General features: G+C 37.0%; 2 protein-coding genes across 2 annotated transcripts; one reads left to right on the forward strand and one right to left on the reverse strand.

The window, feature by feature from the left end:
- Positions 1 to 516: 516 nt before the first annotated feature.
- Positions 517 to 8564, reverse strand: LOC131661289 (PP2A regulatory subunit TAP46). Its single transcript, XM_058930769.1, has 9 exons — positions 8326 to 8564; positions 8120 to 8242; positions 3066 to 3152; positions 2820 to 2924; positions 2487 to 2648; positions 2148 to 2183; positions 1998 to 2069; positions 1167 to 1447; positions 517 to 945 (listed from the first exon to the last, which is right to left on the reverse strand). Exons 1-9 carry the CDS (start codon positions 8419 to 8421, stop codon positions 690 to 692), a joined length of 1218 nt encoding a protein of 405 aa, XP_058786752.1. The 5' UTR covers positions 8422 to 8564; the 3' UTR covers positions 517 to 689.
- Positions 8565 to 18187: 9623 nt separating this feature from the next.
- LOC131661290 (RING-H2 finger protein ATL65-like) lies at positions 18188 to 20255 on the forward strand. Its single transcript, XM_058930770.1, has one exon. The coding sequence runs from the start codon at positions 18251 to 18253 to the stop codon at positions 19430 to 19432; it is 1182 nt and encodes a 393-aa protein (XP_058786753.1). The 5' UTR covers positions 18188 to 18250; the 3' UTR covers positions 19433 to 20255.
- Positions 20256 to 25097: the final 4842 nt, after the last annotated feature.

Raw genomic sequence — 25097 nt, forward strand, 5'->3', positions numbered from 1 at the left:
TAGCCAAATTCGTGCACTACAAACAGTATGACAAGAAGGCAAAAATTAGTATTAATAAAGCTTATGAAAAAGAGTCATATTCTATGATCCCACACGTATCTCAATTTTGATGTTTTTGTCCAGCAATTTGATGTGATATCTCATAAATATTATAGTTTCACCAAAAACATATCACACATTAAAAACAATATCACAAATTATAGCATTACATCAGCCATTTTCTTTGGTCTGGGTTTTAACCTAATATTTTGACATTGCAAACAATAATTAATTAAAAAAATCAGATGTTTTCTCTAAGCTATTTTCATTGTGGTCCTTCAATGAATTGTGTTATCAATGTTGTAGTAAAACAACTTCAAAATATTGCTATTATCACAAGAAAAACCATTAAAATGTTTTGTGAGGCATCATTTTCATTTTTGAGGAAATCTCAATTCTTGTGAAATTGGTTGGAAAGCTATATAGAAAATTAAACGAATAGTTATATAAATCCGTGTAAAGATGGAAATCATAAGATGAAGAAAGACCCTATGCTGCACTCAAAATATACACATGTAGTCAGATAAATATCCAGGTATACATAATCTTTACTAACACAGTAGGATCAAAACTATAAATAATGAGATTACGCGACAATCATGGATTCATCTCTAGCTCATTATTCATCAACCTGAGAAGAATAGATTCAGTTAGCCACAAGGGGTAAGTTTTGAATTTCCTGCACCCCGTGGATTATCATCCTTCCAATCATCCAAAGCTCTGGCTCTATCCTGTGCATCATCATCATCTTCATCCTCCTCCTCTTGTTCACCACCTGGCTTAAACTTCCTATCATTGTGCCAAGAGGAAGTGGCTTCTTCCATGAGTCTGATATTGGTCTCTTGCCATTTATTCATTATTTCCATTTCTTTAAGTCCTGCTTCCTCAATGCTCATAGTTGGCATCCTTCAACAAAATATTCAAGTTAGCATCTCAAAAAATGTGATGGCGTTACTACTGATCCTCTATCATTCCTAGGTAATAGAACTACAAAACTGTATGGGAATTAAAGTTCACTTCCTTTCGGGCAGAAAGTCTTTTAATAGACTTTTTACATTTCCCTATTACAAAGCCTTTTGTTAGCCAAGAAAATATGCATTTTATTGATAGAAGGGTTAAATATGTACCTATGACTGGGTTGGAAGACCTGGGCTGCCAATCTTTCTCTCTCATTCGTAAAACTTCCATTCACAAGGCTTTGTGGTCCAAATATCAGTGGTTGGTGTTTGTGATCATGTGCTTGTGATGCTTGTGCTCTTCCTTCCAGAACATCTTGGGCAAAAGTAGCACATGTGATTGGTGGAGAGGGCTTAGTATACTGTGCGCGAACTGCAGCATTGCGATGCCATGCTTCTGCTTTCTTTGCACGTTCATCAAGAACATCCTTAGAAAACTGCTGGTCTCCATCCTAAAACATGAAAAAATCACAAGAAACAATGAATAAAACCAAATTTAATTCTGCAGATGTACAATTTCCGACTCCGCTTCTAAACAGAACATATCTCCTAGATTCACAGCAGATGCATATGCTTCAAAGCCTGATATTCCAGAACTAGCTTGTGAAATGTGAAACGTACAAGTCTAAAAAAAAGTTAGGGCACATTTACAAATTTTGAAAATAATTATAGCAATTTTAGAAAATGTTATAAATATCAAACATTGTTTTCATTTTTTCTAAAAATGCACTCATTCTAGCATGTTTTCCATCTCCCCTCTATCACAATTGTTCATTACATGAGTCTTCCATCTTCTTATTAGCAATTTAAAATGAACATAAATTTTAGTAAATAAAAACAGAAAACGCTTTAAGAAAGTAAATGGGATCTTAATTTTTGCCACTTCATAATAATGGCAGTATAAAATATTGGTAATAGACCCATAGCCAACAAGGTAAAAAGGACTATGGTGCGTCAGTTAGGATACTAAACATTCAGTAAAGATACTAAGCATTTTATTACCTTGGATTGTCTATCTTTTACAGCAGAGAGCATCTCTTCCTCTTTCTTTATCATTTCTAGAAGATCAAATGCCTGAACATTGCGAGACAACGATGAGAATAATGGAAATAAGTTTCAACAAGTGGAGAAGTTGCATAAGTATGAACCAACCTTACAGATCGCCAAAGATATGCTAGTATTCCAAGCCTGAAAAGGAGAAGAAAAATAAGTGAATGAAATAATGAGCAGGCATTGTTTATACATAAGACATGCTTTTGGAAGAGTGAAATCGCCAAAGTCCACTTCATAAGTCACAAGATAGTCAGACAATATATAGGACCAATATAGATCGCACAGACCTATTTTAAGCCCATCTAATGGTGGGTAAATCCACCGGGCAAAAGCAGATTTTCAGAAAAGGAATCATAAAGCATAAACCCGCTAAACAAAGTAGCAGTAATGGAGACTAGCAGCACTGAGCTGAAATGAGAATCAGATCAAGATACCAACCTCTCTTTCTTCTTCCCCGTCATCATCCAATAGTTCTTCCTCACCTGCCTCAACAGGGGCGGACAAGGCAGCTGCTTTAGTAGAACGCCCACGCCTTTCCTTCCGCTCTTTTATTTCCAACAACTTTGATTCTGCAGCTTTTAGTCGTTTAAATCTAGCTATCTGTATAACAGATGCAAAATTATTAAATAAATTAATCATGAGCATTCAAATCTGCTTGTTCCATTTTCATATCAAGGGAATAATGGGAAGAAGGGTTAAATGTACAAACATATAATGTATGAGTTGTATAAATTAAAAATCATATCAGAGCATTGAAAAAGAAAGTAACACCTTTCTGGCCCTCTGATCAGCAACAGATTTTGGTACCCCTTGCATATAAGATTCTAACTCCTCTTTTGGGACAAGCTCCATTGCCTCACAAAATGAGATAAATTCCTAAAAAAAAGGTTTTTCAGTAAGTTTCAATAAAAGGTCATTAATTAAAATAATATTACAGATTAACAAGAATTGTGCATATTAAGTTGAATTAGTTGTTGGGGGTGGGCCAGGTGTTTCCTTCTACAGATCAGCTCTCACCTTTAGTTTTGCTTGGGAAGCCTTTAGAATCTGTATCCTGTCATCTTGTGCTATTTTTTCGGTCAACTCAGCAAGATAATATGGTACCTGAGAGATTATAACAAACAATTGATAATGATATAAGTATATGAGCATTAATTCATCAGCTATCTTCAGTAGTATGAACGTGGAAGGTAACATAGATGAAACAAATATTCCATAGCATATTTGTCCAGCTTTACCATATTAATAGTAATACACATTAAGATACTCAAGTAAAAGGGTTGCAAGCTCATGATAGAATTTATGCATACATGCTAATTTAACAGTACTAGATGTTGTGCACATTCCTTTTAAGTGATGTTTGAGAGGAAACAATGTAATCGATTTTCCGGGTTTCACTCGTTTCCTGACCTTCCACACTTCAGTGTGCATTCTCTTTCATCTCCCGGTTAAGAATTTCTCTATCTTTCTTCTTTCTTACTCTGTTGCTATCCTTGTTATATTAAAATTATTCCTACATTTTAAAAGCCTTGGAGATTTAATTCAGTTACAAACCTACAGTTTTCATATTATTGGTTGGATCTTTGATATTAGATTTATGTATTCATCACCAGCTAAGGCAAGCACAATACTTCAGATTAGAATGCCCAATCCATATTTTATCTTGAGCAATTTGACCGCTCTAAAAATTGAGGAGACACATTTTTATGAAATTAATAACCAGAATAGTCAATCCCGGATAGCGGCACGGAGCGGCCAACCCCAAAAATGGGACAGCGGGATAGCTTATAGCATGATGACCTCTATTTGATTACTTTTTGGACAAATTACATGAATAATAATTACAAACATATGAAGTGCAAAGGGAAGAGCGAAGTGCAGAGAGAGGTGAGGGAGGACTTGTAATTTTTCTTTGGAACTACTGAAGGACAAAAACCTCGGTGAAGGAAGGTTAGGGTTGAGTCTCAACTGAAATTTGTTTGAAAAACACAAAATTACTCTTAAAACAATTCAAATTTAATGGGTAATTTCAGTTTTTCAAAGGGAAAAGGATAGCAGGACCAGTGTTGTCAAAATCGCGAGTCAACTCGCTGAATCGCACGAGTTTGCGCTTTACCCATAGATGATCGAGCGAAATCGTGATCAGAATCGCCGGAGAAGAGGATCGGCGCCGGATCGGTGAATCGCAGGAACGGCGTGCGTTCCGATCTGTTTAGGGTTCCGGGTCGGGTCACAAACCCACCTTTGCTTTGTTTTTTTGTTTTTTTGGAACTGTATTAAAAGCCACGTTTCCTTTGTTTGTTTTTTTTTAGGGCTAAGACTCATTAATGATGAAACTCACCGTTTCATTTGCCTTTTTTTTTTTTAGATTAAACCTTTCTTTCTTGGCCCCACTATCTCAGTATTATGATATTCCTGCTTCAGCAAGTTCAGAAATCATTTAAACGTTTCATCGTGGCCTTCCACCGTTTCATTTTCCTTTTTTTTTAATAAAAAATTAAAGCTTTATTTCTTTCTTTGAACCATCGTGGCCTTCCACCGTTTCATTTTCCTTTTTTTTTTATAAAAAATTAAAGCTTTCTTTCTTTGATCCATCGTGGCCTTCCAACTTTTTTCTCTAAATTTGAAGCAAGCAGTTGATGAGTTATGGACACATTTTTCTCTCCAAGTGAACAAACATTTCCCTCCATCTCTCACTATAAAACCAAATTATCTCCCTCTCTGTCACCATACTACCAGTTACCTCTTTGTTCTGTTTCCCCTGTTATTCACCCTCATTTGATTTGTAATTCTGAAAATGTCTTCACAACCTGTGATTGGTGGAAGTTCTGCTGCAAGTTCTGCAACAATTGTCCGTGTTGGAACTGGAGGTAATGTTAGACAGAATAGTAACACTGCTGGAATGAAAAGTGACATTGCTTGGAACCATGGTGTTGCAGTAGATGCAACTAGAAGGAAAATCAAATGCAAATACTGTGAGAAGATCATCTCAGGAGGTGTTTACCGTTTTAAGCACCATTTGGCTGGAACACAAAAGGATGTTGTAGCCTGCTTATGCGTTCCAATTGAAGTTAAGGTTCAGATGTGGGATGTTGTTGCATCCTTGCAACAAAAACTTGTTAAGAAGACACAAACTGCAGAGTTTGAGGAACAAATTAATGTCATTGTTGAATCGGCGGATGAAACCGGAAAAAGAAAAATCTTTGCAGATGCTGATGGTGCAGCCAATATTTTTAAGAGAAAGAACAATCAAACTACTATCAATAGCATTTTCAAGAAGAGTGTGAGGGAAGATGCATGCATGGATATTGCTTCTTTCTTTTACAACAATGCTATTCCTTTCAATGCGGTGAAGAGTGAAGAATTTCTGAAGATGTGTGCTTCTATTGCCCGACATGGTATAGGATTTAAGCCAACATCATACCATGAGCTAAGGGTGACATATTTGATCAAAACAGGTTGAAGCAACAAAGCTGATTTTGGAAGAACATAAAGCTGTTTGGAAGAAAACAGGATGCACCATTATGACAGATGGGTGGACGGACCGAAGGAGGAGAACTATACTTAATTTTTTGGTAAATAGTCCTAAGGGAACTATTTTCCTTAAGTCTATTGATGCATCAGACATCACCAAGACAGCTGATAAAGTATTCAAGATGATGGACGAGATCGTTGATGAGATTGGGGAAGAAAACGTTGTTCAAGTCGTCACGAACAATGCATCAAACTATAAGGCAGCAGGCGAATTGTTGATGCAGAAGCGGAAGCACTTGTATTGGACACCTTGTGCCGCTCACTGCATCGACTTGATGCTGGAGGATTTTGAGAAAAACATACCCCTCCACAAGGAGACAATCGCTACTGGTAAAAGAATTACAACTTATATCTATTCAAGAACTGGCCTTATGTCTTTATTGCATCATTTTACTAAAGGTGGAGACTTGATTAGACCCGCTGCCACTCGCTTTGCGACTTCCTATTTGACCTTAGGATGCTTGAATGACAATAAGGGAGCATTGATAAGAATGTTCACATCTCAGCAGTGGAAATCTAGTGCTTTTTCAAAGTCGAATGATGGAGTTTTTGTTGAAAATCAGATTACAGATAAGGGATTTTGGAAAAATATCATCATCTGTTTGAGGGGTGTATTTCCCTTAATCAGTGTGCTGCGCATGGTAGACTCTGATGAAAAGCCAGCCATGGGATCCATTTATGAAGCAATGGATCAAGCTAAAGAGAAGATACAAACTGGCTTCAACGGGGTTCAGAGGTAATTATCTTTCATTTTTCACTTACTTGTTTGGTTTTGAAATTTATACACTTCAATGGAATAATTATTTCTATTTTTTTTGTCTCTCTTAGCTACACTACCTTATGGGAAATCATTGACAAAAGATGGGATAAACAGCTGCACAGGCCATTGCATGCTGCCGGTTATTACCTTAACCCTGTGATGCACTATAGTCCTACTTTTAAGGTTGATTATGAAGTTAAGGAGGGAATGTATGAGTGCTTAAAAAGGATGGTGGGAATCAGGGATGAAAGAATTAAGATTGATGCTCAATTGGAGGAATTCAAAAGTAAAGTTGGAATGTTTGGTAGTGAATTAGCTACATGTGCACTTAAGACCAAAACTCCGGCACAGTGGTGGGAATCGTATGGTGATACATGTCCGGAGTTGCAAAGGTTTGCTATTCGAATATTGAGCTTGACATGTAGCTCATCCGACTGTGAACGTAATTGGAGCGCCTTTGAGAGAGTAAGATTTTAAAATTTATAAACTAATTTGTACTTTGTTTTTTAAATTATTGTGTTTTAATTAATTTTATAAATATTTAGGTCCACACCAAGAAAAGGAATCGTTTAAAGCAAAAGACCATGAATGATGTGGTCTTTGTGATGGTAAATTCAAGACTAAACAAGAAGAAGCAAGCTAGGAAAGGAAAGGATTATGACATTGATGATCTTGCTTCTGATTATGAATGGGTTGTGGATAATGTTGAAGATAATTCAGATTCGGACTTGGATGCTCCAATTGAAGTTGGAGAAGAAAATGCTAATGGTGGTATTGGTGCTGCACTAGGAGATGATTTGGAGATTCCTAATGACATTGGTCATGCTGAAGATGAAATTGATGAGAATGAAGATCATATGGAGGATGATTTCCCTGATTTAGGATTGAATAATATCCTAGATATCTAGAGTAGTAGTTTTACATTAGGATTAAGTTATTTGCTTCTGTTTGAATTATTTGCTTCTGTTTGAACTTATTTGATTTGTTTTGTTTCAAGTTATGTGATTTGTTTCTGTTTGAATTCCATGTTGAATTGTTTGAGTTTTGAATTTTAATCTTTATGTTTGAGGTTACGATCCTACGGTTTTGTATTACAATCCTTTTCCGATCTATGGTCATCTATTTTGGTAGGATCTTACGATCCGTGTTACGATTATCCGAGTTACGAACTATTACCCTTCTCCCGATCCTAATCCGATTTACGGGTTTCACAACATTGAGCAGGACAGAAACTGCTCAGGACCGGGAACCACTCCGCCCTCCTACCCGCTATTTACCCTATAGTGGCTACTATAGTGTTCTGCACTGTTAAGGCTCTTCCCATAGAAGCCGGTCTCGTTCCGCTATAGCAGGATAGCACCGCTATTGACTACTTTGTTAATATCAGACAAATTTGTGTTTAATTCCATCTTTCTAACAGTAACTTTCCATTATTTGATCAATATTTTTAGGATGAATCATCAATTGTAGTATTCCCGATACCGTGGCAGTAACAATTGCACGAGAATTAGGTATTTCCTATACAATCTATCTAGGAGCAAGACCTTCATACACCTTCATCAATTGCTATCAATGATGGTTCACAAGTGGCCTAAAAATCCATCCAAACATTGCCCTTTGCACAACTTCATAGGACATTTACTTTAAAGTGTCAATTCAAACATATTTTGTTCAGTTGTTTTGTATGATTCTTGTGTTCAAAACTAGATTCTACCAATAGCAATGTTACTACAAAATTAATTTGAAAATTAATAACAATAAACAGAAGAACAAGTACCAGAATATACTTGAGATCAGTGGTGCTGATATCCTCTTTGGTTTCGTTAGCAGAAAACAAACCAAGCTTGTTAATCATGTCCTCGCATTTATTCAAAGCCTCGCATCCTTTTTTCACAAGCTCCTGATCCAACCAAAAACCCAAACTCAATTAACAAACACAAATACACTATAAACGAAAAAGAAAAGAAAAAACAAACGGTGTACCTGGTCAGCACCAAACTCTGTGGCGGTTGCGTGGATCTTCCTTGCTTGTTCGAACAGCGCCGGTAGCGGCATGTCTTCCATCTTAATCTCGCCCATCGGGAAGATTATGGTGTGGGATTTGATTTCGCTTGTTTGTGATTGCGGTAAGAAGAGATGAAACTGTTGAGGAGAAGGATTGAATGGGGAATAAGGAAAGGTGAATTGAGAGAGATCCAGAAATGGGTATTTTTGTCTCACTGATGAGGTATGAAGGGCTACCGTTGGATTTCACTTTATAAAATTGGACGGATCGGATTTGATAGTCTGCTCTAAGCAACAAGTGTTAGAATTTTGCAAAGTGATCCTTTGTTGACTCAGCTAGCCAGAGTGACTCCAATCTTATTTTAAGTAAATTCTGATTTTTTTTTAGTTCATTGAATAAATGATATATTTAGAATATATATAGGTTAGATACATCAATTATTTAATGAATCTAAAAAGTTAAAATTTGCTTATTGTTCTGGACTAGCTCAATTCTCAGAATTGGCTCAATCCACTCCTATTCATAGACCGTCCCAATAAGCATGGATCCATATACTTGAGCAAGCAAGGGTTGCACTTCCCACTTGCCCACCTATCGAGCATGTGTGAACTATGGCTCTTTCGCAATAAAGGATCATCCAAGCACGCTGATACTCTCATCCTCGCTAACGGCTAGTTCATTTTGCCCGAATAAACAAGGACTAATCTAACGTCACCTGCATTTTGGACCCTAGAATCGCGTCCAACCTAAAAAATCGGTCCCAATGGTTAAACTCTAAGGAGAACATTATAAATATCCCTCACCTCCTGGAGGACAAGGTATTGAACTCTCTCTTAAACCTATACTTTTTGTTGTACCTTTTCCCTTGTTCTTACTTTGGCATCGTAGTGCCTTGCAGGTACAACCCCTTTTTTTCTCAACCATCACCGAAGATCACGCCATCATTGCTGGATCACCTGTTCTGACTCATAAAGATCAGTGGCGTCGTCTGTGGGAACTTTGGCTTCCCCTGTTTCTTTTTCTTTCATCTTCTTTCACATCAAAGAACTCAGAAACCAAAGCTCTCAACTTTTGTACTTAATGGCCAACAACAACGAGAATCTTTATGCTCATAATATCACCCTTAGCCAGCTTGATAAAATTGATGTTGAGCTGATCGTGCCGCCTCCAGACGGTGACAAGCTACACCTCCGGGATGGCCTCACTACATCTCCCTCCAGATAAGATGCAGGTGATACCCCCATTCTCCACCATGGGAATATCAGTGGCAAGAACCATCAAGATCACATTTCCAACGACATCCCTTTGGGCGTAGCGCCGCCTAACGCTGAACCGACTGTGGCTGTCATATTCACAGCTTTGAACCAGACTAATGCCTTAATCTAACAACAAAATGGCAGGATTGGTGCATTAAAGCAGAAACATCGTTCTAGAACCCCTCCTCGAAGACACTTTCGTCCCGAGCAAGAAGCCTTGGCATCCAAGAAGTGCCACCACTCTCCTCCCCGGAGCGAGCCGCATTCTACTCTTGCCAAGAAAATCAAGGAGGACCATCGTTCTCACCGGCACGCTCCATCACCCCGGCCAAAGGAACACGCTAGAACGCGGGGCCCTAGAATCGCATCAAACCCAAAATATCGGGCCCAATGGTTAAACTATAAGGAGAACATTATAAATAACCCTCACCTCGTGGAGGGCGAGGTATTTAACTCTCTCTCTCTCTCTCTCTCAAACCTATACTTTCTGTTGTACCTTTGCCCTTATTCTTACTTTGGCATGGAGTTCCTTGCAGGTACAACCCCTATTTTTCTTAACCATCATCGAAGATAACGTCGTCGTTGTTGGCCCACCTGTTCTGACTCATAAAGATCACTTATAAATAGGAATGGAGGGAGTATGTGATAAGTATATGATAAGTACTTGGTTATTTCATCGCTTTTATTCGTTTTTCTTTCACTTTATTATATTTTATGGTTGGATATTGCATTTCCTTTGTTTCTAGGTTATAACACATATTTTAAGTAAAGGAAGGACGATAAATGGACAAAGCGCGGGAAAAGGCGAAGAATCAAAATTCCTCATACAAAAAACCAAGGGCCTGTTACGGCCACCCGTAATGGCTATTACGGACAGTAACAGGCATGACCATTCATTCCTCTAAAAAGAGGCGCCCAAGCCAAAATCTAGAGACCTGCTACAAGCATCCCTAATGGCTATTACGAGCCTTAACAAGCAGACGCACTTTCTCTAGATTTGTTTCCTTTTTCAGGTCTAATTCCACATGTTTTGAGACTTTTGATTTTTATGATCTAATTGCAATTGCAATTGAATCAATGAGATATTTTCCATGTTTAAAATTTGATATAAAAACTCATAGGTAGTCTTGAGTTTTATCCATTTTTTATTTTGTTTTCAATTCACACATTCTAGTTTTCCAAGTTTTGTACTTAAGTCTCCATTGAAGTAGCTGGATCAATTTATATTGAAGTTTTTTCCTTATTAAAGTTGTGTTTATCGCTTTACTTTACATTTATTATTAAGTATGTTTTCATCCGTAAGAATTACTTTAACTGAATTCTCCCCCACCATGAGTGAGTAGTTCCCTAGGGACTATGGGTCGTGAACCATGTCTATGATTATGTATAATTTCAACTTGAGCCAATTACGAGAAGTTCATCCTTTTTATTTTAAATACTAAGTTTTTAATTAAAACCTTGTCACGAAAATGAAAGTGTTTTTAGGCGTTTATCTTGATCTGAAAGGATGAGTATAAACGTCGGAGTGCAGTTTTTAGACAATTAAGTCTGAGTCACGAAAGTGATCGAATGAGATTGAGAAATATTATGTTTTTAATAGTCGTGGAAAAGTAACGATCACTAACAAACACTTTTGCGCGAGCGATAGCTGACGAGCGTCCCATTTGTTAGAGATCGGATAATACGCTGGCGAAAGTAGGTATTGTCCATAGTAATCTATTTTTCTATAAATTATGTCGAAATTCTCATAATATAAATGCTTAAGTCGTGCAAAAACATCTAAGATATGATTCATGGCCCTAAAGTCCTGTGTGTTTTATTAATAATGAGGTTGAGGAAAGTTATGGTGAGAAAAAATAGAGATTGAGAAAAATTCACCGACACCACCTGAATGGGAGGTTGTCAAATGTTGTTCCTTTTCTCTATAAACCACCGATTATTTTCCCACAAAGGTTTGTGGAAACTAAGGTGGACACCCAAACAAAAAGGTGCGATGAGGCATTAGAAAATGAGAAAATTAGAGGACCATGAAACTTGGGAAATTATTGATGTTAAGAGGGAAAAGTCGACCTTTGAGGTGGGGGTGAAAGGATTAAATTTAAAACTAAAAAATATGATACTCACGATAGAATCAGAACCACCCCCATATGTTACAAAGTACATACCTTTATGGACGAATATCGAACTCATCGCGTGGAATGTGGCTAAAAGGTATAGGAGAAAAGGTGACCCTTCTTTTGGGAGAGTGAGGATATGTGGTGATGTGATGAGCATATTTATTCTTGAGAATACATCCTCGCATTCCCATGTCCACTTGAAATTCTCCTTATTTTTCAAGCCAACAAAGAACAGAAAAGCCTTGTCACTCGCACAGAAGAAAAAGCGAGATAAAGATGTGAGGCGACCCATTAGTTGCTTCACCTCTCTAATGTTGGAATGGCTTATCATGTCAAAGAAAGCCAAAAACTTATCAGAGTTTTCTTTAATGCCCCCTCTTTGTTAACGTGAAGTCTAGTAACTTTCCTGCATGCACCCTAAAAGAGCAATTGGTGGAATTAAAGTGCATACAACATATTGTATTTCCTGACTGATTGCATGATGTTCTCTTAAGTTTGAAGTGTGACTGTGCCTTTTTATAGTCTTTACTATCATGTCTTCGACATAGATTTCCAAGTTCTGCTATACCTGGTAGAAGAATATAACTTCCATGAGTCGTTGGTCGGCGGAACCAACATTCTTGAGGCAGAAAGGCATGGCATTATAACAATGATTGCCATGGTTTGACATGAACACCATATTTTGTGCATTAAGGGGATTCGTGTTGATTTGATTGTACCCTGAATAAGCATCCATAAAGCTCAATGTACATTAACCAGAAGACCAGTCAATTATGCGATCAATATCCAACAAGGGATAAGGGTCCTTGAGATAAGTCGCATTGAGGTCGGTGACGTCCACACACATGTGTCACTTGTTCAATGCTTTGTTCACCAACACTACATTAGCTAACTAGGTTGGGTATTTCGTTTTTATGATGAAATTGATGTTTGTTAGCTTAATTACCTCCCCGTTAATGGCGACTCTCTTCTCCTCTCCAAGTTTCATATTTATTTATTATAGTAGTTTTACGAAAAGGTTGACGATAAGGCTATGTCACACCACTTTGATATTTATCCCCGTCATGTCGGATGAGGCCCGGGTGAACAAGTCAATGTTTCTAATGAGGTTGTCGACTAGTTCATATTATTCTTCTCCAAAAAGTGAGGTGCCTATCTTTGCAACTTAGTGAACCATACGACCTATCTGAACCTATTTTAGATCCTCTATCGGCGTGAGTCTTTCGTTATCCATGCACAGTCTAGGATCCCAACTAAAAATGTATGTGTTTTATTCTTTAAAAAATGGGGCAGCCTCGTGGGCAAGATCTTCCCTCCCCATCTCCATGCTACTATGGTTACATTCTTGGGCACTTTGTTGGTCTCCCTGAACCGTTCTGACTCACCTGCATGGTAACAGGTATTTTAAGACCAAGTATTGGGTGAATATAATCGCTCATAAGTCATAACGAGTTAATGGCTGGCATGCCAAGGATAACGTTATAGGGCGATGAAACATTCAATATAAGATAGTTAAATTCAATCCCCTTGGAATCTAATCCCACATGACAGGTTGTCTCTAGGATTATGTGACATCTTACTTGCACATGTTGGCCTTACAAACCTACGAGGGAACTCTATAATGCCTTAATGCTGCCAGGATCAAGTTGGAGTTTTTGGACGACATTCTAGAATATAATGTCAACTGAGCTTCTAGGGTCTATCGAGACTCAATTTATATCCTAATTACCATGTTGCACAGTGATGACCACGAGGTCGTTGTCATGAGGGATGGCTCTTGCGATGTCACTGCTATAGAAAATGATGTTGGCCCCAGGTCATCTCCGATTATATTTGGAAAGTCCTATGGATATTAGTTTCAAACTCACCATATAACACCCCTTTTCTAACCCCAAATATATCATACAATCTCATAGAGTAATCATGTATAAGGAAAAAGGGCGACATATGTTGATTTCCATAAAATGAAAATCCCAAAATAACATACATACAACATTCATAATATGCAAAGATCATGTGGTAACACAAATTTAAAATCTCATGCTTTCATACATTATGCATAAACGCTTGCGGAAAAAAATTGAATTGCTATTAAAAGTTTCAATGAATATATCTTATACTATATTCATCTACCAAATTCAAATTAACATATCCAAACATGCTATTTTTAAATTCACAATCTAGGCCACATAGCCTTAAAACAACATATCCAAGATATCAAACAAATACATCCGGATATTCAACAAAACATAGGAAATAGCAATATCCAAACATAAGCATAAGTCCAAAGAACCCTCCCCCCCCCCAAATGTTACATGACCAGAGCATCGACTCACTACCTAATCAAATAACAAAACTCGGAAGCTCTCCGGCTAAACCTCGAACAACCAACTACTCGTCTGATCCTGCACGTTACCAACAAAGGGCAACATTCAAACAAAAGGGTGAGCATTCAAATTATTATAGAAAACATAATAATGGGAAATGCACCATCTAAACATGCATACATTTCACAATTCATAACTCTTCATAAACACATGCCTTTATAACCATACATCAAAGTTAACATGTTTTATCATTAAACAACCAAGTTCCATCATTCAAGTAATCATATCTAATTACCAAACTCAACAAATTGTAATCCAAATATGAGATATCATCGAGTATACAATTATCACTTCACGAATTTCCACATATACGCATCAATCAACAAATAATCATTCCACACAAACATAATTACAAATCACGCCAAAACATATCTCACACCGACACGTGCGACTCAAGTGTGACTTTATGCAATATGCATGTGGATCCCATCCGTTATCATTCCCGGTCATGCCGATTGTCTTTCCTCTATAGACTAGATAACCACCTCAAAGCCCCATTCTCGTTAAGCTTTCAAATTTCATTTGGTGTTAGATTTGGAACAAGTAAATAACCTTCGCGAGATTACCCAACATTGCCACTTTCAAAGACTCGTGCTTGTGTACGTGTGCAACAAAACAAGACCCATGCATTTAAGACGACCTCTCTATCTCTTAAACTACACAATTACATCTTTCCAATATTTCACCATATTACACAACATGAAATTCAATCCAAATATCTAACACCAGTTAGCATTCAACAATCAATCACATAATTCATGATTATCATTATCACATAATACATTCATGAACATTGATTATAAACAATCCATCCATAACATACATTCATAATTACATGTTATTCGAAATTAACATCATAATTAATTAAACAAGTGCCAATCAATATTATCCTATTATATAGAATATCAAATTATCTTCATAATGCTTCGAACGACGCATAAAACGGAGTTACGGGTCAAAAGTTACGATCATTTGAATTTTCACAAAACATGGCATTTTTGCCCGGGGCTCCAAGGCTGTAACTTGGTCACAAAAACCCTCGCTCTCCTGCTCGACTTGCCCGGCGAAAGCCTGTGGACGCTGGCTCGCCCGGCGAAGCAAAACGCTCGCCCGACGCTCTACACCAGAACCAGAAAACGCTGATGCGTTTTTCAGCATCCTAACACCATACCAAATCCGATTCTAACCATCAAAACTTAGTTTAAACATCATTTAATCACATGTTTTGGGTTTCTATTCATTTTTCTAGTCATGGGTCATCCATATAAGAATTCAAACATGAACAATTCACAAATTCCTATTGATTTCACATGAACCCTAACATTTACATTTCATTAAATTGAAAGATGAAGAGATTACATACAAAACATGCATAACATTACCCAATCATGCAATCCTATAAGAATTTGGATTCTAGCCCTTACCTCTATTTCAAACTCCTCCAATCTTCAAGAATCTCACAATCCTCTTCTCTTCTCCCTTCTACTCTTTCTCCAAAATGAATGTTATGGGAACTAACCTAATTTCTCTCTTACTATCTTTCTCACAAACTGGGCTTAACCCATCCAGCTATTCTTTCTAACTAAATTAGACTCATTAGCTATTATCTTAGTATTCTACTATTTACTCCAATAGCTCAATTAACATAAAAACACACATTTAAATAATTATCATACCATATGACAATTAAATAAAAACAAACAATTACTAAAACACCAAATAATGCTAATTAAATAAATATCTAAGAAATTTGGGATGTTACACACCACATGTATGGCGTATTTTCTATGGGAGGACCTGGTACTTCATCTGTCAATGAAACCTCCAAATATGGTGTTAACCATGAAGTCAGGATATTTCTTGGTCATTTTTAGGAGAAAGCGAAAAAAATGATAGTGATCATAAAAGGTGTGTCTCAAGTTAGTTTTATCGGGACACCAATGTACTTATTAAAATGTACATATGCATGACACCCCTATGCGGGTATGGGTGGCCTGAGGCTTTAGGGATGTTTTTTTGTGGTTTAGGGCTTGCACCTGGTGGTGAGAAACCATGTGCGATGGTGTTTTTTCTATGGCTTTAGGGGTCACTTCTTTAATCTTTTTCACAAACTGGTTTCACGAATTGAACACAAACTCATAGAAATGAAAAAGTAGTTGGTTTTGCTTTGTCACAATTGCCTTCGCGAATTTAAATAATTGATTATTGATATAGAGAAGAAGACAAATTTGGAAATCAAATGTCTTCACGATTTTGGTTAAGGTTCATTAATTTGAATTCGGAAACTAAATTAGAGAAGAACACGATGAACATATAATTAGGTATCACCCATCGTTTCAAAAATTTAATTTTATCATATTTTAAGTTATTGCATTAGACCATCATTTTTGTTTAAATTGAAAATTTTCGTTTTCCTCTTTATTATAGTATTGATTATGGTTTTCTTCCTAGTTTTGACAAATATATGGTGGAAAGTAGATTTGAATGTGTCTTACACTATGTGAGAATATTTTGTGAATTTATTCATTTAGGTTACTTCAGGATTGAGTTTGTATCGGCATGTGATTCAAATTACTAATCATTTTTTAAAGTAATGGGTTGTTTGAAGGACTTGAGGTACCTAGTAGTTGAGACTTTGTAGTTTTAGAAAAATTAGTAATGGGTTCTTTAATAATTTTTTATGATGTTGCAAGACCCACTAAAATAAACGTTAAAAATCCACCTTGAACTAAATGCGGATAAAGAGTGTGTTGAAGTAGATTTAAAAAATGTCCTCAATGAGGTTAATGATAAGAAAAGACTCATTGATTTAAAAAATACAATACATTGATAAATGATGAAATTGAAATCACTGATCTAGTATACGATGAACTAAATTGTGATGTTGGTTTATATAAAGGACTAGGTTGTATTGTTGTGAACGGGGATGCGTTCTTAAACATTGGGAGGAGTTGGAAGTGTTGGACATTGATGTAAATTCAAAATATAACAAAAATAGAATATCACCTAAAATTTGGACAAGTTAGCCTTGAACTTGATTTGGTTGAAAATGAACATGGCCTGTAATCTGGAAGAATATGATACACATGACTTAGGATGAAGGGGACATGAGATTTGGACGACTACCATGAACACAATTAAGATGAATAAGGAAGATTTATAATAGAGATATGAAACCCTAAAATTTCATGTTTCTTTGGACGACCATGTTAAAAAAGATGTTCGAGTAAAAGAAAGGGAAAATATGTTGCGTTGTGAATCACCAACAAACAAATCATTTAATGTTTGTCATCTATGATGCTAACATGCACAAACTTAATGTTTTGTTAATTAAAAGTAGCAGAAAATATCAAATTAACTAGAAGCATTGTAATCAAAATAAACCATCACCAAAACAAAGCCACTTAGGCGCCTCGCTTTTTCCTTCGACCCTAATTTTTCTTTTTTTATCCACTAAAGAGGGGTGGTTTTAGGGTCAATTTTTGATTCAAAGTCACCTCTCTAAATTCTTTTTCCTTTCATTTTCATTCAAATAAGTAATTTCATATATAATTTTAGCTTTTTCTTCGTGATTTCGTTGTCTTAGTACGACGTTGTGTTGCTCGTCGTCTTATTGCAGTATTATTTTGTTTTCTTGTCTTGATGCGGTATTTGTTCGGTTCATATTTACAAATTAATTTTGACTTAACATATATTCAATCAATGACTTTGATGTCGTCAATGCCGCAGACTCGAAGACATGAGTATTCCGAGCCTTTCAATTTTGTCATAATTGTAGGCGTTGTCACATTTGTAAGTATTTTGTCCTTATATGCTATTAACGTGAGTGTTATGAGTTTGTTCACAGATTCATTCTTATAAATTTATAACGATTTTAAATTTGTATTATTCGATGTATTATTTCAGTTTGAATGAAGCTGGTTTTTAGTAAAAAAAAATAAATTAAGACAATATAATTAATATTTTTTAAATTTATAAATAATATAATGAGACAAGATGAAAGATATCAAAATAAGATTTTTGTTATTACTAGAGGTCGATTCATTTAATTGACTTTGAAATGCATTTATGAGATTAATGAAAAAAATGCAATAAAATAAACCCAATTTCACATCAGAAATCTCTCTTTCTTCTTTCCATTCCATGTATGAGACTCTTTCTGAGTCCTCACTCCTCACTAACACAAACATCACATATAATTGGATACTCTCATTCTGCTCCCATCCTCACATACTCTTCCTGAGGATGATAGCTCCAGCTCAGCCCCCTATGCACCACAACCAGGCCCCATCTTCACCTTTCTCAGCAAACTCCCCTGCAGTAGACTTCAGTCCACCCCTAATAGCAATGGTTGTCGTCGTCGCCGCCGCCTTCGTCATTGTAACCTACTCCCGCCTCCTCACCCGCCACCTCTCGCCTCCCATCCACCGCCTTATCCAACGCTTCCATAGCCGGCGTTTCCTCCCTCCCTCCTCCTCATTAGGCGACATCGAATCACTCCAATACGAATCATCAACGTTCGAAGCCCCACACACTTTCGGCTTAGACGAATCCATCATCAAAACCATTCCGTTCTTCATCTACACAACGAAATACGAACAAGAGTCTCTCCGTGACTGCGCCGTTTGTTTACTTGAATTCGAAGATCATGATTATGTACGCACTCTACCTCTATGTTCGCACACTTTTCATCTTGATTGTATCGACGCTTGGCTTCGTTCACACGCTAACTGTCCTCTCTGTCGCGGTGTTCTTCTCTGTGAGTCTCCTTTCAGACCTCTCATGGCCGCTAGAATCCGTCCATCGTTTCACGACCAAACTAATATTCTCCACCTCGATACGGTTCAACCGGTGCCGGAGATTACTCCTCATTCTCCTGTTATGAGTAATACCGACGAGAATCAGTTTAACAGACGGGATGATTTTCTGTTGAAACGCTCTTATTCGTTTGGTTTTGAAAGGAGTTTGCCGTCGGAGAGAATGGTAACCGACCCTGCCGCGACCTCTCCGTGGCGGTACCGGAGAGGGAACAACAGTTTCTGGAGCAAAAGACCGTCTCCGTTTGGTTCGTTAGGGAAGTCGAGAGTGTTTTCATTCAGATATTACAGAGGAATGAAATCACCATTTTTCCGCCGGAGAGGATTCTTCCCGTTGTCGGAGTCAAGTAATAGGTACGCCGACGGAGGAAGCTCGTGGCGGAGGAGCAAGTCAATAGCAAGTCCAATGTTCTTGAGATCATCAGCGGCAGTATTCTCGTCAAGCCGTTTAAGATGCGGCGATCCCGAAGCGTTACTATCGCCGGAGAGATTCAACCGTCGACGATGAGAAAATAGGTTGGGAATTGAATTGTTGTATTAATGAATTTGAAGAGGACATACACGTGTCGGAATGTGAATGGGTGAGAAAGTCAAAGAAAAAGAGAAATTAAATGATGGTGGTGGCGTGTACTGTGTTGGTCTGGCAAAATGTGGAGACGAGACGAGAGTCATTAAATGGATGTTAGGAAGAGCATTTAATTAGAATTAATTGGTGAAAGAAGAGAGAGATTTATTTATTTATTTGCATGTGGATGGGTTCTGACAGTGTGGTGGGGGTGAATTAAAAGCTCATTAATGCGGGTTTTAAATGTGCATTTGACAAAATGTGTTGTGTTTCGACTTAACGAGTAAGGTGTGGGAAGAAGAAGGCGTGGCGGAGGAGAGAGAAGGGCCGGCCCATTAATTGAATAGGCCCAAGAAAATGACTAATCATATTCATCACTGTACTGCATTTATTACTCTGATGATCGATGATCAACAAGGAGAAATATTCAGAATGATAAAGTGAGACTGAAGAGAAAAAGGGTTAGAGATAGTTAGCTTTGAAAAGAAACAAGTTTTGTGCGATTGTTGGCTTCACTGAGATCACGTGATCGGCGGCTGCACCTGCATGCACGAATTGCCGTTTCTTGAATTTTCTCAGGCAGTCAAGTGGTGCGTTTATTTTGTAGTAGTTAATTATATTTAATTGATTATCAGTATAATAAAGTAGTTCTGTTGCTTTGGCCGTTGTTACATTTCGTGTTGCTATACGGTTTATTTTCTTTTACAAATGGTACTATACTATTTCAATTTGAATCTATTCTATCATGTAATTATTATAAAACAAAAAGATTTAATTATATTTTGATAGAGAAAATTTGTGTGTAATTTTTCAAAATTAGATATTTTTTAATTTAGGAGTAACTAAGATTTCACTCCATAAATTTCTATTACATCTTTTCGATTTTTTTTTTAGTAATAACCATGTTTTAAGATTAAAATACATTAATAATCATGTTTTTAAAAAATTATTCAAATAATCAAGTTTCAGAAATGCTTTAAGTGGACACATCAAATGAGATGGCGCAAGCACCTAAAATTTGAAAATTTGAATTGTGGCGTAGATGATACGGCGCATAGGTTCATGTGAAATCTGGGAAGTCAACTCATTTGAGTTGCCGCCTAGGTGCATTTTTTTTTTTAATTTTTACTTAAATAATAATACACAATTTATAAATAAAACTAAAAATATATTTTCATTTTAATAAAACAATTACATTGTGGGAATAAAAATTACATATAATCTAATTGCCCCTGTCTCGTCCTCTCTAGTAACCTGTCCTCTACGAAGTTCCTGTTATGGTTGAGTCGAGGGTCCTTCGAGGTCAATGCGATTAGGGTCCATGAAATTTGTCTGGTCACCAAATCCTAGAGTCCCGTTGTCAAAAAGTCAGTTATCTATGTTCTCAAAGTTTAGTCGTGTTGGTGGGGTATGAGCTGGATGAGTGGTCGGTAACATTAGTCGTTTGAATAAGGGGGTAAAAAGGAAATAAATCTTGTGGAGTTTGATAGCCATATGTCAGCTAGGTACTACAATGATGTGATGGGTGTGTGTATGTTGGGTAGGTTAAGGAATATTCCTCATGTTTGCCTAGGTCGAGGCTAAGGTGAGAAGTGGATGGACCCACACGGGGTTGTTGGTTCTATGGTATATGTTCTTAGTATTGAGTTTAAGTATGTAACATTTATTGGTCTTGGTATTGGTCATGGTGATGTGGTTGGGTGTTTGTGGATTGGTATCGTTGTTGTGTTGGTTGGGTGGTGGAAGTGTGTTGGATTTGTTGTTGGGGGTGTGTGTTTGTTGGTAATGTTGTTGGGTATTATTGGATGACGACACAACTCGTGTGCGTGGGTCGATCAAATACCTCAGGTCAGACACACACCTTTGAGGCGTAGTAACTGATCTATATCAACTCATATATTTATCTGTGTGTCGCATTGTTAGGTTTGCGGGTGCGACATGAAATTGTAGGACATAACATTCATGTCTTTTCCACACCCGACACCGTTCTTGAGCGTATTCTTTCCAATTGTTATAAGCCCATTGGGCGTTGACTCTAAGGAGATGCCATGGTGACAACACACTCAGGTTGGCTGGGTTTTCCTGATGCATGTCAAACTTCATTTTGACATGGTTCCTAGGGTGCATCTCCTCAACATTGAATCGAATGGTCACAGTTTTTGCGGTCCAAACTGCTGCATCCTCGGGGTTGGGTTGATGGTTCAAACCTAGATATAGTCTCCAAATAAACTGCAGAGAAAAATTATCATAAGAATGACAACTTTAAAAGTAAATTATTTATAAGATGTATAGTTTAGTGGTAATACATCATCTGGTCTAATCTGATCCAAAAGATTGCTATAGAGGCCGACATTTCGTCTAGGATTCTTGCTGAAATCTATCCCTCTTACACAAAACCTAAAGCAAAGAGAGATTAAACAAATTATTTGCAGCTATTTAGCATAAAGTGAAAAAATTGAAAGAGTGTTATATACTTACTTTGCCGCATAAGGGAACATGAAGGCGTTGTTGTTGAGGGGGGAAATGGATCCCATTCTCCACCAACCCCATGCTTGAAGCAAGAAATCGCATTCATAAAAAGTACAAGTTTTATTTTTGGCATTTTTACATAGATGCACTATATAGACGCACTAAAACGACGAAACCCCAAATATACCCTTTTATTTTATCAATGTCCCTAAATAAACTTAAATACATAAAATTTACATTATTACCTGTACTTTCAAGAAATAATAGGCTTCTAAATAGTATCATAATATAAACTCTTGCTTTAAGGATTTTAGCATCCTCAGACGAATTTTCATATAACCTAAGAGAGGTATAATACATATTGAGGTCCTTTAGGTTAATACCTTGACCCCTTGACCTACTTCCATCTATCATATCTTTTTTCAAAATATCCTCGCATAAGACATTGACTTGTTGAACTGATCCATTAATAGCCTTACCCTCAACTGGGAGACCCTACAACATGTTCACGTCCTTTAGTGTGACAGTACATTCACCTATTGGAAGATGAAAAATGTGTGTTTTGGATCTCCACCTTTCTAATAATGCGAGTATAAATTTCGTATAAATGGAGCAGTTCGATATATTAATGTATTGTCTAAAACCCACACATTCTAAATATGGCTCAATCAACGGGCCGGGAGCGGTATAAAAGTGTGAACGACATCAAAATCTCGATATATCCTAAATAAATAATATATATATATATATATATATATATATATATATATATATATATATATATAAATAAATAAAGTGTGTATGAAAAAAAATAAGTAAATCATATATAAAATTTACAAAGGTGGCAATATTCTCAATTGTTTCTCTATGATCATCACCCATGGTTAAGAGAGACATATTTGAGAGAGTGTAGAAAAGAGTGTAACATAGAGTATATCAGAGAGTGTGTATTAGAGATGGTGAGTATTGGTGGTGAAAATGAACCAAATGATGTCCGTACGAATTTAATGAGGTGGTTGATGGTTATTTGCACGCTGACACGTTAAAACCTAGAAGCCATTTCAAATGGCGCATACATGAAAATTTGAATGTAGGCGCCAGTCAAAGTGGTGTGGAGCAGGCTTGGTGGAATCCTATTATGCAGGCTAGGCGGCAAAATAAGTGGCAGGGCATGGCATGGCGTGGCAGGGCATGGGCATGTAGTAGGCTAGTTGGAAGGCTAGTACAATGGCGCCAGTTCAAATGGTGCCCAAGACCATTTTTAAAAGGACGTGCCATCTAATTTGGCTTACATGTATCCATGAAATTTTGCTTATTGCTTTCGATATTCGACTATTTAAACCCAATAGATCCTGATTGAAAGCCATGACTCAAAACTATCACGACAAAGTAAACACAAATGGCCTCTGCCCTACAATATGTTATCAATTCCCATGTTAATGGTGAGACGTACCATTATGATGTATCTGGTTTTTTATTTTGAAACACCGATAATACCTTCTTTTGTTTAAATAGAAGAGCGAATTTTTCATAATTAAAAAATACACTAGAGGTCAAACATGGACGAGGTCCAGTGTTACAAATCTTCTACCAACATCCTATTTTTTTGCATGAACCAAATAAAATTTATCAGGTAGAGGTTCAAGATGAAGAAGACCTTAAAAATATGTTTGGTAATCATGAATATTTTGGGTACAACTCGATTGAGTTATACATATTTCTACAATAACCTCAACTGTCTCAAGCAATTGAGTCACAAGTTGATGATCCCATTGATGACGAACAAGTTGAGGTTGATGTCGTTGACGGAGAAGAAGAAGAACCGGAGGTAGAAGTTGATCACATGGTAAATGATGAATCTGAAGATGATGATCAAGCTCAATTACCTCCAACGCATGTGTACATACCACCTGCTCACATTACAAACTTTAGTTTGGACAAAGGTGAACCATCATCAGATATATTCTACAACCTGTATATGAAGTTAGATGAACAGTTAAAACAGGGAGACTAATTTCGGTCAAAAGAAGATTGTGTGCGAGCTATACAAAAGTTTCACAAGGTAAAATCTGTGGATTTTAAAGTAGATCGCACAAATGCGGAGAGGTACAAAACTCGGTGTGTGAACGTGAAGTGTATGTTTAGGCTGGCAGCATCATACAGGCTGAGAAATGTTTCCTGGGTGATAGGTTCTATTTCTCATGCCCACAATTTCCTTACCGCTAATCAAACACAAGATCATCGTAAACTAAGTTATGATCTTATATGCCAATAAATCTTACCTCTCGTAAGCAATGATTTGTCATTGAAGGTGAGTACCATAATATCCCACATTAACACGATATACAATTATACTCCCTCATACAGAAAGACATGGTTAGCAAAGACTAAGGCGATTGAAAAAGTATACAAAAACTAGGAGGATTCATACAAAGAACTTCCGCACTACTTTCATGCATTTCACACATATGTTCATGGAATTTTTTCTATTATAGAAATATTGTCGTTGTATGCCCCATACCATACTTGTGTTAACGAAAATGGAATATTCCATTGACTATTCTCGGCCTTTCAACCTTGTATCAGAGGGTTTGCATTATGCAAACTTGTTATTCAAATAGATGAGACGCGGTTGTATGGGAAATATAAAGGAACATTTTCCCAATTGCCTTCGCTCTAGTCGAATGAGATATTGGTGGTGGTTGGAGTTTCTTTCTCAAGAATCTCTGAACACGTTGCACCATAACCTGATCTATGTTTAATTCCCGATAGACATGCTTATATTGAGAGTGCATACAAAAATCGTGCTAATGGTTGGCATGATACCATTCTACGCATGTCTACTGCATTAGACATATTTCATAAAATTTTATGCGAGAGATAAAAGACAGGCCTCTTCGAAAAACTCTAGTGAACTCAAGGTATGCATTAACTCAACCATCATTCAGAGACTATTGCAGTGAGATCAGATTGTCAAATCCTGATGCAGGGATGTGGGTTGTTAATCTTCCAGTGGACAAATGGACAAGGTCATATAACAATAGACAACGATGGTGCCACATGACAACAAATCTTGTTGAATCAATTAACTCTGTCTTTAAAGGTATATGAAACCTCCCAGTAACCGCTTTGGTGTAGT

This window comes from Vicia villosa, linkage group LG3 (assembly GCF_029867415.1).
Source record: "Vicia villosa cultivar HV-30 ecotype Madison, WI linkage group LG3, Vvil1.0, whole genome shotgun sequence".
Lineage (NCBI taxonomy): Eukaryota > Viridiplantae > Streptophyta > Magnoliopsida > Fabales > Fabaceae > Vicia > Vicia villosa.

What these genes read in the sequence shown, in the direction of transcription:
- LOC131661289 (XM_058930769.1), bottom strand. Translation starts at nt 8,421, where the DNA reads ATGGGCGAGATTAAGATGGAAGACATGCCGCTACCGGCGCTGTTCGAA. An exon ending in CTTCCCAAGCAAAACTAAAG is followed by an intron (nt 2,925 to 3,065) that starts GTGAGAGCTGAT and finishes CCTTTTTTTTAG; the next exon opens with GAATTTATCTCATTTTGTGA. An exon ending in ACGGGGAAGAAGAAAGAGAG is followed by an intron (nt 2,184 to 2,486) that starts GTTGGTATCTTG and finishes TCTCCTTTTCAG; the next exon opens with GCTTGGAATACTAGCATATC.
- LOC131661290 (XM_058930770.1), top strand. Translation starts at nt 18,251, where the DNA reads ATGTATGAGACTCTTTCTGAGTCCTCACTCCTCACTAACACAAACATC.